Here is a 16,054-nt window from a genome sequence, read left to right on the forward strand (position 1 = left end):
CTGGTCATGTCAATGTGCGTGCCCAATGTCATGATTGCATCTTTCCCATAAGTATGCCGAACGATAACATATAGGCCTACGTGAAAAAAGTACAAAATTAAATTGAGTTGACCTAAAACGGACAAATGTCTGAAAAATAGGCAAAACAAACGAAATTACAGACAGTGGAACCCCTACAATTTTATTTATACACATAAGCATGGACACATCCAGAAGTGCAGACCTTTATTTCTAGAGTTACTACTTTGGAACTGTACGACATATCTACAAACGGACTTCACCATCAGACGCCCCTTCCCTTTATATTTTTGATACTCATGTGACAGGTAAAATAATAAAATTTGGCTATTATATGGCAACTGGCCATGCCAATATGTGAGCCGAATGTCGTCATTCTATGGTTCCTATAAGTATGCCAAACGATACCATGAACGTGTAAGAAGTACAAAAATGAAAACGAGAAATACAGCTCTATTTAACGTATAAGGGATAGAAATACGACAAAAAGTCATAGGACCAAAGTTGTAGATCTCTCCAAAATGAAACGCGACTGTGCTTTCTGTTTTGTGATACGACTTAGCGTTTAGCCACCAATTATGCCGAAACTAAGGTCTGCACCGTCGTTAAAATTGCATCCATATTCCGATATTTTCCGGGGCCAAAAGTTATACATTTGCATAGCTTTGAATATTTCCTCAAAGAAAAGAGTGTCCAGGCTTCGGGATTAGCATTCGCATATGTACGGAGTAAGAAACTCTTACAGTTAAGAAAGTTGAAATTAATAGAAAATAGGTTAATAATTGAGGACAGCCGGATAGGACAATAATATGTAAACACCAAGTGAATGTATTGGAAAATCATATGCCGCTCAATGAATTATGCTGATATGAGTTAAGGATATAAGAAAGCGGTAACGGAGGAGAAATTTAGGTGCAGGGATTCTTAGGTAAACAGATAAGAAGATGACTAATGGTGTTATTACTTAAGCTGTTTGAGGACGGTTATAACCTCCAACGATATTCCACCAATATCCCACAGAATGGCCGATTGACGTCTCTCTTGCTTTCTACCCAAGGAACAACCACGAATTTACAGGAATGATGACGAAAATGGCAATACGTTACTTCCCTGCTGGCCAGCAGTTAGAGATGTTGCCATAGTAACCTGTAGGTTCGTTGTCGGTCTGTGGGTCACTCAATGCAGAGCATGATACCCGCAGAAAATAGTAATTTTCTCCGTCGTTTGAAGAGTAAGGTCATTTATAAAAATAACAAAAGCTGTTAATAATGAAGAGACGTTTCACATACAGTTCACGGCGTTTAGAGAAAGAAAATAGTATAAGAGAAAATGGAGGAAAACCGTTCGGGTTTTCCTATAAACACCCAGTCTATTCAAAGATTTTAAAATGATATGCATATCGAAACCTTCCCCGGGATGTGTATACACTAAATATGACGTTTGGTCGAGATCTATCCAGCCGTTTTGCCGTGATGGTGGAACAAACAAACAGACAAACGGACAGACACGAAAAATAAAAAAATATAAAAACACCGATTCGGTATTGAGTTGACCTAAAATGGACAAATATCTGAAAAATTGGCAAAACAAACGAAATTACAGACAGCGGACCCCACAATTTTATTTATGTAGATTTGTTTAGTGTTCTTACATTTTTAAATTATGTGCCTTTATCCTATACAGTAACAAATAAAGTTAATATCAAGTTTTTAAAGTTTTACGTCGCACAGTTAGGTCTTATGGCGAAGATGGGGTAGGAAAGGGCTAGGAGTGGGAAGGATGTGGTCTCCTGAACGCAAGATGGCAGCTACGTGACCCTAAACACGCGGCCAATTACTCTGTAGGGTAATATCAGTGGCGTTCATGTCAAAGTTAAAGTCGAAGAGCCAATGACTACGTAACTATGGGGAGTTGCTATAGAGATTATAACCGGCTACATGTTAAAGGCTTTGCATATAAGTCTCTTCTTTATGAATATTAACCAGATATTTGTTTTCATATCGGAAGGAAGAGATGAAATGAAGAGCAGCAATAATAAGAAAATAGAACTGCAAATGTCCGCAGACAGCCAAGAAGCGAGTACGTCAGGACAAGCCGCTGACATGGAGAAGCATACCCACTTACACGTGACCACCGATCGGCCACAGAATTTCAAGAACAACATGAGGGGTCAGCAAAAAGTTATGTACATGCTGAGTGATTTGCCTGTCAACTACGGGTACAACAGTTTATATAAATAAAATATTAGGGTTTTCACTGTATGAACGTTCATTTCTTTGAGGGGATGACATGTAAAACAAATTGAAAATAACCTACAGTACATTAATTTCGAATCCATTGTTTATGTGCCGCTGAAATGAATTGTGGCACTCTGAATACCGTTTAATTCCACGTTTAGCCTCCATTGAGACGGGACGCTGAAAGGGGTTTAATAGTAAATAGTCTAAAATGAACGAGATTAGTGTTGAATCCACTGCTTTTGGGGTCGCAAGGCTGATTGGTGAGAGTCTCAATGACAGTTGAAATCGTGTAGACCATATCTATAGCACAACGGATTAATACATTATTATTATTATTATTATTATTATTATTATTATTATTATTATTCCCCGTCAATTCGAGCTTCCACAAGGACAAAGTTTTACTCGAAAATGAAATAATCTGAAACTTGAAATCAAACACATCTAAATAACTCTAAAACTACATAATAGATGGCAAAATTCAATATCCCAAAAAGGAATTTCTATAAAAAATTCACTTCACAGTAACTAACTGGCAATACTAATCTTAAAAGTAAACATTTAAGAAAGCAACCGGGCATCGCCGGGTAGTACAGCTAGTATATATGTTCCTTTCTGTTTCAGGCAACCCAAGACCGTCTCGACGGCTTTTGGTACGGATTAAACAGATGGAGAAATTATTCCTGGTAAGGACAGGTATCATACCTGAGACCCCTTGAAACAAGGCTATTAAATTGACTCTTACACCACGGAGTAGTGCATACTTCTCACAGACTTCTCATAATAATTATAATTTCGTGTGGCTGTTACAACCTTGTAAGGCACGCTCTGCGATGGCGGTGGGGAGAAAGCTGGGTGCTAGAGTTGTGCAAGGTAGTATAGTGTGTGTGGAGTAAATTTTGTAGGAACCTCAGAGACATATCAAAACACTATGGCCGGGCTGAGTGACTCAGACGTTAAGGCGCTGGCCTTCTAACCCCAACTTGGCAGGTTCGATCCTGGCTCAGTCCGGTGGTATTTGAAGGTGCTCAAATACGACAGCCCCATGTCGGTAGATTTACTGGCACGTAAAAGAACTCCTGCGGGACTAAATTCCGGCACCTCGGCGTCTCCGAAGACCTTAAAAAGTAGTTAGTGGGACGTAAAGCACATAACATTATTATTATTATTATTATTATTATTATTATTATTATTATTATTATTATTATTATTATTTAAAACACTATGAAAATGAAAATCCACAGCCTGTTTCCAGTCATTCGACCGGGTCAGAAATGGAATGAATGAAGCCCCCATCTAGCGGCAAGGATAGGAACTGTGCCGGCTGCCGAAGCTTGTCGCACTCTTCTGGGGCAATGATTAATGACTGAAAGATGAGCTAAAATGATATTGGAGAGTGTTGCTGGGATGGAAAACGACAGGAAAACCGGAGTACCCGGAGAAAAACCTGTCCCGCAAAAATCTCACATGCATGGAGTGATATTTGAACCACGGAGCCCAGCGGTGACAGGCCGGTGTGTTGCCGCCTGAGCCACGTAGGCCTCGCAAATCAAACACTATACGTAGTTTAAATCCCACAACTCCCCGGTCTGAAACCTGGAACGCAGACAGTTTCAGCCACACTTCACATACACCAAGTGCATGGGACTCTTAATCAGCACTTCCCAACACCAAAAACACCAGTAAGATCTGGATACGAATATCAACAGCCTCTTCACATATTATTGTGGGGCTGTTTAGTATTTCTTATGTGCTACGAAAATCTATCTTCCAACAACATTATTAATATCTAATATTCCAATATAGTTTCCAAAATTAGTTACAAAATAATCTTTAATTAATTTTAATATCGAGGATGACCTTCCGTAAGTGTTTGTAAGATCAGCTCAGCATATTCGTAACTTACCTTCCATGGAGTAAAGCCCCTCTTCCGTACCCTAGAAGGCACTTTAACGTCAAGATATCCACTCAACTCCTCAGCCATAACTGGAACTCATGTATTCCTGAAACAGAGAAAAAATTCATTTGAGTTCTAGTGGAAGGGTCCCGAACATTTCTTAAATTAATAAAACGTAAGCTTACACAAAAAGGAATGAGAAATTCTTCTTCTTAATCTGGCTACCCTCCAGGGTCGGTTTTTCCCTCGGACTCAGCGAGGGATCCCACCTCTACCGCCTCAAGGGCAGTGTCCTGGAGCTTCAGACTGTGGGTCGGGGATACAACTGGGAGGATGACCAGTACCTCGCCCAGGCGGCCTCACCTGCTATGCTGAACAGGGGTCTTGTAGGGGGATGGGAAGATTGGAAGGGATAGACAAGGAAATGGGAAGGAAGCGGCCGTGGTCTTAAGTTAAGTACCATCCCGGTATTTGCCTGGAGGAGAAGTGGAAAACCACGGAAAACCAATTCCAGGATGGTTGAGGTGGGAATTGAACCCGCCTCTACTCAGTTGACCTCCCGAGGCTGAGTGGACCCCGTTCCAGCCCACGTACCACTTTTCAAATTTCGTGGCAGAGCCGGGAATCGAACCCGGGCCTCCGGGGGTGGCAGCTAATCACACTAACCACTACACCACAGAGGCGGACGGATGGTAAATTACCGAGTATAATTCAACAATAATTTTATTTGTTTAACGTCCTTCTAAATCCTATTTTAAGAGATGTCAATTCAATAGCCTACTTTCAACAAAATGTAGTATTTTAAGTAATTACTGCTACTTATTCCTGACCATTCCTAAATTGCAATTAACACACCACAGTAAGTGGTATTAGCAGACATAGTGTAGAACACACTAAACGCAAGTAACTCAAGTATTTTAATTTTGTTGTTGATATCCATGAGATATGTATCCGGAGTGGATATTAAAAGAAAAAAAATAAGAGTACTGCCTGAGACTTGAACTTCCTTATGTGCGACTTGGTTTCTCAGCCATAGCGATGAGTGCACTTGCCGCCTTAGCTAGAGCAAAACCTAGCCATGACTAACTTCAAAGTGTACGTGTTATCTGTTATAACGTAAGTGCCATTGTCAGATGTGATAGTTTCATGCATTCATTACATTACATTAAACTTATTCCCATTGGCTCTAACGATTCCGCCTGTACTGCTGAGCTTAAACCTGATCATACCGTAGTAGTAATCCTGTATATGTACAGGAATCGATAGTTTCAGTTTGTCTGTAAACTGCGGGTTAAAAAGCAACATTTTTTTGTTTTTTGTTATTTGCTTTACGTCGCACCGACACAGATATGTCTTATGGCGACGATGGGACAGGAAAGGTCTGGGAGAGCGAAGGAAGCGGCCGTGGCATAAATTAAGGTACAGCCCCAGCATTTGCCTGGTGTGAAAATGGGAAACCACGGAAAACCATCTTCAGGGCTGCCGACAGTGAGGTTCGAACCCACTATCTCCCGAATACTGGATACTGGCCGCACTTAAGCGACTGCAGCTATCGAGCTCGGTTTTAATTATCTAGTAGACTATTCTGTATATATATCATTAGTGCATATGACTGTTTTCGACAGCCCAAATTACTATCTATAAAGTAATTGGAAATTCTCAATGGACTATTAATATATGTTTTCCTTCCTTCCTTCCTTCCTTCCTTCCTTCCTTCCTTCTTAATCAGTTTACCCTCCGGGGTTGGTTTTTCCCTCAGACTCAGCGAGGGATCCCACCTGGCGTGAGACTTTGGGTCGGTGGATACAACTGGAAAGGAGGACCAGAACCTCGCCCAGGCGGACTCACCTGCTACTCTGAACAGTGGCCTTGTGGTGGTGGTGGTGGGGAGGTCGGAAGGAATATACAAGGAAGAGGGAAGGAAGCAGCCGTGACCTTTAGTTAGGTACCATCCCGGCATTTGGCTGCTGGAGAAGTGGGAAACCACGCAAAACCACTTCGAGGATGGCTGAGGAGGGAATCGAACCGCTTCTATTCAGTTGACCTCCCGAGGCTGAGTGGACCCCGTTACAGCCCTCGTTCCACTTTTCAAATTTCGCGACAGAGCGGGAATCGAACCCGGGCCTCCGGGGGTGGCAGCTGATCATGCTAATCACTACACCACAGAAGCGGACATGAATATATCTTATGAATAAAAGTTACATTTTCCAGGTTTTATACGACGTTTGAATGGAATCAAAACAGGTATTGTAGGATTCCCTTGTTACTTGTTGTTTAAAGGGGCCTAACATCTAGGTCATCGGCCCAGGATTTCCTTACAAACCACACTGAGTGCAGCTGTAGCTCGGAGTTGTACTTTAACGTCTATGGATCTGGGTATTTTTGAGAAAGCTACATACAACCATTAACAGCGTCACATACCCTCACTCTATAAAAAGTGCACTGCGGAGAGGTTTGGAATTTAATCCAAGCTTTTGGCATGCATTCTAGTGATTCTAGTGATTTTAAATTCTTACCCTGCCGGCCAACATTGTGATGGTAAAAATATTTTCAACGAACGGGACTCGAACCGGCTAACCAGGGTGTCAGACCACACAGACTTGACGCGTTAACGACCATCGCCACCAGGTGCAATGCTCTATCTTGTGCTTATCGATAAAGATAAACCCCAGAATGGTGAGAGAAAAAATCATTCATTTCACAGAAAGATAGTGTTACGGAGTATTGTGGATGTGCAGAGGTGAAAGAAGGTGCGGGGGTGAACAGGTCTCAAAATACGAAATTAAAGTTAAGATAAAATTTAACAAGGTTATATTTTCTTATCAAGATCAAGAAATAACAAGAATAACAGAAACACAGTTGAATATCAACAATTTAAGAATGTACAATTACCGTTTTTACAGAATTTGGGCTTCGAGCCCCGGACTCACAATTCTTGAGCAATTAGCCCAACTTTACCCAAATACAAGATTCGACAAAGGGGCAGAAAACCCCAATCATGCCCAGGAGCACTTGCTCCCAACTACACAGTAAAGCCTCCTCGAGGCACGCAGAAACAAATTTTAAGAAAGAGCAACCCGCTCTTAAGTTCAAGCCTATCAAAGGCCACACCAAACTCCACTTTCAAGCTGTCCTCCAAGGACATATACACAGGGGTAAAAATACCCAACCTACTGAGGCCTATTCAGTGAAGAAACAGAAATATGACATGGCCTTCACAATACCAACTTGAGAGGAGGCGAAACTGCACTCCAAATACGCCTTATTAAAACCTACTTGGCGCTAGGCCTCTAATGCCAGGGCTAAAGAGGTGACTTATATAAGAAAACGACTTACATTACACTAGAAGGGAAGAAACGGTTGAGAAAATAAGTTCACCTCAAAGCAATATGAGTGGGAGCTCGAGAGGGTTAAGCACTCTCTATCCCAATTTCTAGTTTAAAAGGATAGAATTGATATCAAGTGTCTTTACATTTTAGAGGAAAGTTACGTGGTAAAAGGCTTCGGACCTGCCCCGAGAGTTAAACTGCTGAGCTAGCAAGAAAAGAAGTTATTAAAAGGCCATTACCTGGTGGTTGAACTGCTGCCCGAAGAAAGAGGCGCTTCCCGCCCCCTGCTACGTACTTTACACACTAATAGATGTCACTGAAGTGGCGCGGAGACCCGAAAGTCAGCAGTTTATATACCCTCGTGGAAAGTTCGGGGCGTTTCAGGAATGAGAACACCCGCCCACAATCATTTTATTGGCTAACAACGAAAACCCCTACACTAGATGAAGAAGAAACACATTATTGGTGGAAAATTAATTACAGAAATTCCTTATTGGTCAAATTCAAAACTGGCGGAAAGAAAGGGTTAATATTGCCAACTTAAACAATGACTGAAAGAAATTTAACAAACAACAAACTTATGATCCCAAAATGTCTCAAAAAACACAGTTCTTTCACTTCGCACTAGGGTGCATAATTGTAGTCCTTCAGTAGTGCCATCTAGAAGAGAATGTCCACACTTCTTGCTACAGATAAAAAAAACGAATCGAAACTGACATAGTTCAGAACACTTGAAAATTTATAGTAATGACATCTTCTGAGAAATCGTTGAATTAATATGGAAGTTAAAGTTCAGGCTTCCTCCAGTAGAGGAGTTTTAACTGGCGCAAGGTTTGAATTAGCGGCGTGGAGGTGTACCACCCGGTACAGATAGTATGAGGCGTGTATTTTAAGTAAGGGCCATTTGAAAATAACTACACAACGAAAGACGATTTTCCAACACCACAGTTATTTGCAGATTCTTCATACTTTACTCTATTTATCAACATAGCCACCAAGTTTGTTTAATAAACATTTATCATACCTTACAACTAAGGTTTGAATACCCTCTTCATAGAAACTTGCCGCCTGCTCCGATAACCAAGAGTTTACGGCCGTTTTCACTTCGTCATCATTGTAGTGGTTGCCGCTGAGGAGATGTTTGAGGTGGCGGAACAAATGGTTATCGCTCAGCGCATGCTCAGGGCTGTAGGGTGGGTTGTCTAGAACTTCCCAACCAAAAGTGTCCACTAAACCTCGGATCTGAACTGCAGTGTGAGGCCTCGCATTGTCGTGGAGAAGGACAATTCCCTTTGTCTTTCGTTTTGTATCGCTCTGCGTAGCTTTCTCAAGTTTTGGCACGGGGCGGATGAGTCCATAATCTTGAACATTTGAGCAAGCACAGAACAGAACCGTACAGGTTAGCAACAGAGCTGCAACTGAGCACCGTTTTTCCCGGGGCATGCCGACACACGACGCACGCGCTCGTTGCGAACTATTAGTGTCTACAACAAAACGGTCCTTACTAAAAAATAAAATAAAAAAAAATAAAAATACGCCTCGTATTTTTCACTGAACAGTTCAGGTATGATGGTCATCATTGCATTGCATTGTTCTAGTAACCCATAACAGGTACCAGTTAAGGGGGGCCTACACCTTTGAACATAGAATAATGGGGTGTATTAATCATTAGTTTCCGCATTATTGGAAATGAATACCCAAAGGAAACTTAGTATGACCGACACTTTATTTATTAATGCCTACATATATGTAAAACATATACACCTATGCAATTATGTAATTAATTATTCAATATGGCGGTGTAGAATGGCCACTATTTTGCCGTTTCCCTGATAATTTCCAAACACATTAATATTTTCTATTTTTTTATGATGAACAGTAATACTATAGCTACAATCTGTACTGAAATCATAGTACATCAAGTATAAATATAATTTTCATAAAGTTATTTTCAATTAGTAATTTTTTCATTTGATTTTGTTTAAACTTAACCATTGAAGCTAGCTCAGTAATTCTAGTACGCCTTCTTCTCTATGAAATACACATGAATGAAAAATTTCATCTTAATAACTTTCAGATTTATCAGGGAAATGGTTCTGAAAAGCAAAAGTTACGATACATACGGTCTTTTACTGGGTCAAATTGAAGAAGCTGTCAAGTATGCACCTTACCACATTCCAGACAACTGGCTGTTAAAAAAAATCTTATGTGGGATTCCAACCTCCTACCTCGAGCGCTGTCCACTATCACATATCTCTCCGCCCGCTTGCCATGCGAGCTACTGCGACACTTGACCGACGGCGCCCACTTCCCACTCTATACAGTACCATGCTCCCAGTCTGTGCGTCCACTACCTGTTTTAAAGTACGTGTTCTGCGTATCTGTACTCGTTTCACGGGTTCATTCGAGGTAGCCATAATGAATTAATAGTTGCGCTCACGATTCCTGCTGTCTTCTGGCCGGTAAACACACATCTCGTTATATTACCCCGGTTTAGGAAGAGGGACCGATGTCTTTCAGAATTGTAGTACTGTAAATGTCAAGGGATGCATAAAACTGGATCGCAAGGGGCTGGTGGACCACCCGGTATATACACACTGTTTCGAAATATGTGGGATGTAATCTAAGGGGGTATAATACATCCAAAAAGAACACAAAATGTCTCTAGGAGTATATGTCCTACATTTAGAGGTATAACGACAGTCCTGTACTTGTCTAAGATACCTGTCAGTATTATAAACTGTAAGCTAATTAACATTTCTGGCGAATAGTTCTTAAAGTGCGCAAGCTCATTTGTCCACCTGCAAGCTACACAACTGGACTAAACCGAAATTCTCTTGGACGTTCTTACCACATTCAAAAATTTGAGGAAGAGTTTCTGCAAATCGGAGAACATACGGTCCTGTATTTTATGTAATGATGATGCACATGTCGTACGATGACGGCATGTAAAAGATCTCTGGTAACACATTTGGTGTTTACCCGACAAAATTCATTAAATCTCAGCCATAGACGCCCAAGAGAGTTTCTGTTTACTCGGTCTGCCATCTAGTGGGCCTAGAGTAAAACGAAACTTCGAAATTGACGAACAGACAGCCAGATGGCGTCAAATTGAAATGTCTGCACACGTTAGCTGAGGCCATACGATTACTATTATTATTATTATTATTATTATTATTATTATTATTATTACTATTATTATTACCAACTTTGTACAGGAAGTATTGGTAATAGCCTTACATGGCACATACCATTTCGAGTAGCTGTCGCCATGTTGGTGTACTATTAGGGATACTGCATCCTAACATGTAGGCTATCCAGAAATTAAGTTTCCCTATTTATTTTCTTGCAAAATAAATGTATTTAGCCGGGAAATATGAGTATACGCGACAGATCTATGACGTAGCAATCATTTACCAGCCGGATAAGTCCCGCCTGGTGTCAGCAGCGCAGCAGTAGTGGCTCGAAATGGTGGCTCGTATTCTTTCTCGCTCCGCCTGCGAGGTTTGGTCTGTGATGAAGTTTCTACGGAAATTACGATGGGCCATGCTCAGTGCGGGTGTTGTGCTGATCCATGGCAATGCTCGGCGTTCAGCAACTGTTCTGCAGGAGTTCTGCTCGGAGGTGTTTGATCATCCACCGTGCAGTCATGATCTTGCTCCCAGTGATTGTCGTCTTTTCTTGTACCTCAAGATATTCCTGTCATTTGTCAGCATTTTCACACGGACGAAGAGCTGAAGACGAATGTCACATGCTGGTTCCATTCCCTGGCGGCAGACTTCTACGACACTGGCATACAAAAAGTTGATCCTACGATATGACAAGTGTCTCAACTCTGGTTGTGATTATGCCTAAAAATAGCTCCAACTTTGCTGTACCGGGTGCCAACAAAGATTTTTATGTAATTCTGCTATCTTTTTAAAAAAGTACGGGGAAAAAATTTCTGGATGGCCCTCGTACAAAAAGTCCTTAAAATGTCCACCATGCACCTGGATGCACATCTGAACAGACCACCGTCATTGATTGTGGGACACGTTCGAACATCAATAATAATAAAAGAAAAATTATTTGGACTCCAAGCTATTCAATACATTACAGGATGTTAACGTTTTTAGTTAAACATCGTTTGAGGTGCTTTTGAGGTGCTTTGATATGACTGATGATGCCCCACATAGGGGGCGAAACATGTCTCCATTTTAACGATGTTTAACTAAAAACGTTAACATCCTGTAATGTATTCAATAGGTTGGAGTCCAAATAAATTTTCTTTTATTATTATTGAGATTCTTTCAATACGGAAAATAAAAATGATTTTCATTACTTGTAACGTTCGAACATTTCAAGCATTCCACTTATTCCATGGCAACCTTCCTCCACACGCTGGCGAAGTTTGTCCTTAACGGCATGACTGATTCCAAACTTAATCCTAAATACGAATTACCCCCCCCCCCTCATTCCTGCTAACACCTAAAACAGGCATAGTTCGTAAACGATTGAGTGTAGGGCATGTATTCTTAGGAAGCTTTTATGTTGTTTTAGAGTGTACCATGTGTATGCATAAGTCTTCTCCGGTTTCACTAGGAGATGGCGCCAGCGAACAGTACACATACGTCAGCTTGTTCGTCTGACATTAACCTACCAACACACACAAGTTGAGTCCTCCAAAACACTAGCGTATGTGTTGTATCGTTCAGTCATCATGTCGATGCTTGTGCCTGTAAGAGAACATCTGCGGCACGCATTGCTTTTCTTATTTAAGGGGGGATGTAACCGTCGAGGGGTCAAAAAATCGAAATTTTGAAAAATATATTTTGCGTATATATGGTCTTATATATGTGAAAGTTTCAAGCTCATAACTCAACTAGAAGTATTTTTAAAAAATAATTTATATATGATGTTGCATACATATAGCCACACCTCATTTTATGTCATTCAATAATCTTATATTTATTATATTCTACTCACTGGTCATAATTTTTTTTTCTATGGAACATCTCCATAGATGTGTTCTCTTTGGAATATGATGTGTAGTTTTGGCACTAGGTAGCAGTGTGTTTTGTTTTGGAATCTTCCATGCTACAGATCTGTTGATATTTAGGCCTACATGAGGTTTTGTTGAAGTGTGATGTGTGTTCTGCACTTGTGATTGTGAAGTAATTATTAAACATGCCAAGAGTCAAATCCTGTTTCAAGAAACAGAAATTCAAGGGCAATGTTCATAACAGAAAGGTAATTCAAGAACATAACCTATCAACTTCATTTACAAAACTTCGCTCTGACTTTCGTGGCCAGGTACATTTCTGATTGTATTTCCATAATTCTTCATAAAGTTAGAGATAATGTCATGTACATAAAAGTGTAAAAAATTCAACCCAGAGTCTTTTGCAGTTTTTTTGAAGTGTACCTAAACAAGGGGATGTAACAAACTTTTTAAACTGACTGTACTGGTGCCATTTTTATAACTTAGATAGTTATTGTTTGTTGTATAATAGCCCAATCGTTCATAATGAACTATGCAAAGTTTCGTCTTTCTATGTCTTATAGTATGGACTCAGTGAACTTTTAAATCCAGCAATGCATTCTCGGTTACATCCCCCCTTAATCAAAAGTAAAAGACTGCGGAAAGTCATCGTTTGCTGGTAGAAACATATGGCGAACACTCTCCATCGATTAGAACATGTTTGCTTTGTGTCTGGTGGGATTAGAGCCATAATGTGTATTATGAACTCTTGAAGCCTGGCGAAACCGTTAATGGCCAACAAATAATTAATTTAAATCACGCATTGATCGAAAGACGACCGAAATGGGCCAGAAGACATCGCAAAGTGATTTTGTTACATGGCAGTACGCCGTCTCACACAGCAAAACCAATAAAAGACACCTTGAAGTCGCTTGGATGTGACATCCTTCCGCACCCGCTGTACTGCCCCGACCTAGCACCCTCTATCACCTCTTCGCATCAATGAGGTGTCCGACTCGTTGGCTGAATGGTCAGCGTACTGGCCTTCGGTTCAGAGGGTTCCGGGTTCGATTCCCGGCCGGCTCGGGGATTTTAACCTTCATTGATTACTTCCAATGGCTCGGGGGCTGGGTATTTGTGCTGTCCCCCACATCCCTGCAACTCACACACCACACATAACACTATCCTCCACCACAATAACACGCAGTTACCTACACATGGCAGATGCCGCTCACCCTCATCGGAGGGTCTGCCTTACAAGGGCTACACTCGGCTAGAAATAGCCACACGAAATTATTATTATCAATGAGGTACGCGCTCGCAGAGCAGTACTTCAGCAATTTCGATGAAGGTGGAAAATGGCTCGACGAATGGTTTGCCTCACAAGACAAGCAGCTTTTCTGGCATGGTATTCATAATTTACCTGAAAGATGGGCAAAGTGTGTAGAAGCCGATGGCCAATATTTTGAATAAAGAAAAAATGAATTTAACTTGAAAATTACTTGTTTTGTTCACCACAAAACCGGCAAAAACTTATGCATACACCTGGTACAATCCACCTCAGATTAATTCCCGCATGTTTGGGAAAAGCAATCTCTCTCTCTCTCTCTCTCTCTCTCTCTCTCTCTCATTTAAATCATAAGAGGGTTACATTCAGTATTCTGGCATTTCACAGCTTCGTAACTTGTTTCTTTCCATATCTGGAAAGCTCTCATTAACTGGGTCGGTAGTTAAAATCTCCATAGAGGTATAACGACAGTCCTGTACTTGTCTAAGATACCTGACAGTATTATAAACTGTAAGCTAATTAACATTTCTGGCGAATAGTTCTTAAAGTGCACAAGCTCATTTGTCCACCTGCAAGCTACACAACTGGAGTAATTACGGGCCTCTGTGTATCTTAATCACCTTCAATATAAGTGGATCACAAAGTTGATAAACTACGACAGCAAGGTTTTAAGTCAAACGTTCACGTACTTACCACATTCAAAAATTTGAGGAAGAGTTTCTGAAAATCGGAGAACATACGGTCCTGTGTTTTATGTAATTATGATGCACAAATGTGAGTTCAGTTTGGTGAAAGACTGTACGTGATCCTCAATGATCCATCCCAGAAAAACTACTATTTATAATTTAGATAAATGACATGTCTAAAGCTCTTACATATTTCAAATACTAAGTGATGATGTACAGATGTTCTACCGTTCAGATATAAATCATTCGATTTTTTTTTACAATTGGCTATATGTCGCACCGACAAAGAAGGGTCTTATGGCGACGATGGGATAAGAAAGGCCTAGAAGTGGGAAGGAAGCGGCCGTGCCCTTAATTAAGATACAGCTCCAGCATTTGTCTGGTGTGAAAATGGGAAACCACGGAAAACCATCTTCAGGGCTGCCGACAGCGGGTTCGAACCCACCATCTCCCGGATGGGGTTCGTCTCCCCTACAAACTGTCATATGGGCGCCCAAGGATCGCACTGACTTGTTGGATAAGTGTTGCTGAATGAATAAATGCATGAGTGAGCTGATTTACATTTTGTCACAGTTGCGCGCTCCTAACCGCACGGCCAACTCGCCCGGTAATCATTCGATTAATTGCTGTAATACTGATCCACAACATCTTAGTGACTATTCAAGTAAATAAACTTTAATAATGAACCCAAGCAAACTCAATTATTATAGGTGCCAGTTAACACCTATCTCCAATTATTTTGAAACAATACAATCATACGCTACTCCACTTCAGTGACTAACTAAGGAACTGTTATGACAGACTGTAATTTAGACTGTAGGCAATACTTACATGTAATAAAGTTCATAAATGCTTATACTTACTGAACCGGTTCTTTAATGCATTCTTGGTTCGATTTAAATGATTCACTCTCAGATACTACCTACATTTGACTATTGTGACACTATGTTAGTTGAAATGTCAGCATGAACAGCTGCGTAAAATCTTTAATCTGTGATATCATCACTCGTAGATTACCATATTATGGATTCGAGTGTAAACGGCGCTGTGAAGTTCAGAAGTTCTCTCCTCTACACAAAGTACTTTCCACTCACATCCCCAGCTATCTTTTTTATTTTTTTTATTTTTCTTGCCTCTTGTCCTATTATGACCGCAACACAAGATACGCCTGCTCTCTTACCATACCCACAAACCGCAATGCTATTTACAACAGCTTTTTCATAATCACCGCGATCAGGTCATGGAACTGCCTTCCTGTAAGAATTACAGAGATGTTGCTTTTTATAAAATGTTTTGCGGTGACTTGCCATGAGCACTTATTGAGTAGATCGCACCAAGGGCGTCCATGCCCGGGCGCAAGGGGAGGGGGGCACGACCCCTACCTAGCTCTCAGTGAAAGGTAAAAATGTAATGTAGTTAGGTGTTTTTCTGATTTAAAAGTCGGTATTACGTAGAAGTGGTAGTACCGCCCCCGACCAAGAGGCAGGGGATAACGTGGGTTTATTCTACCGCGGAATAGCCTACAAGTCACCATTCATCTTTCAAAATATTAACAATTCTACATACCCCCAGGTCTAGGCGCCCCCTACAAACTGTCATATGGGCGCCCAAGGATCGCACTGACTTGTTGGATAAG

At 40.9% G+C, this 16,054-nt stretch overlaps 1 protein-coding gene across 1 annotated transcript in view; it reads right to left on the bottom strand.

Annotated features, from left to right (window-relative positions):
• Positions 1 to 16,054, bottom strand: part of LOC136873813 (uncharacterized) — a 902,018-nt gene that overhangs the window by 88,264 nt on the left and 797,700 nt on the right. Inside the window, exon 6 of the mRNA XM_067147067.2 lies at positions 4,165 to 4,261. Within this exon, the coding sequence (XP_067003168.2) occupies positions 4,165 to 4,242 (78 nt within the window). The 5' untranslated portion in view covers positions 4,243 to 4,261. The remainder of the gene's footprint in view (positions 1 to 4,164; positions 4,262 to 16,054) is intronic.

Source organism: Anabrus simplex, chromosome 5 (assembly GCF_040414725.1).
Source record: "Anabrus simplex isolate iqAnaSimp1 chromosome 5, ASM4041472v1, whole genome shotgun sequence".
Lineage (NCBI taxonomy): Eukaryota > Metazoa > Arthropoda > Insecta > Orthoptera > Tettigoniidae > Anabrus > Anabrus simplex.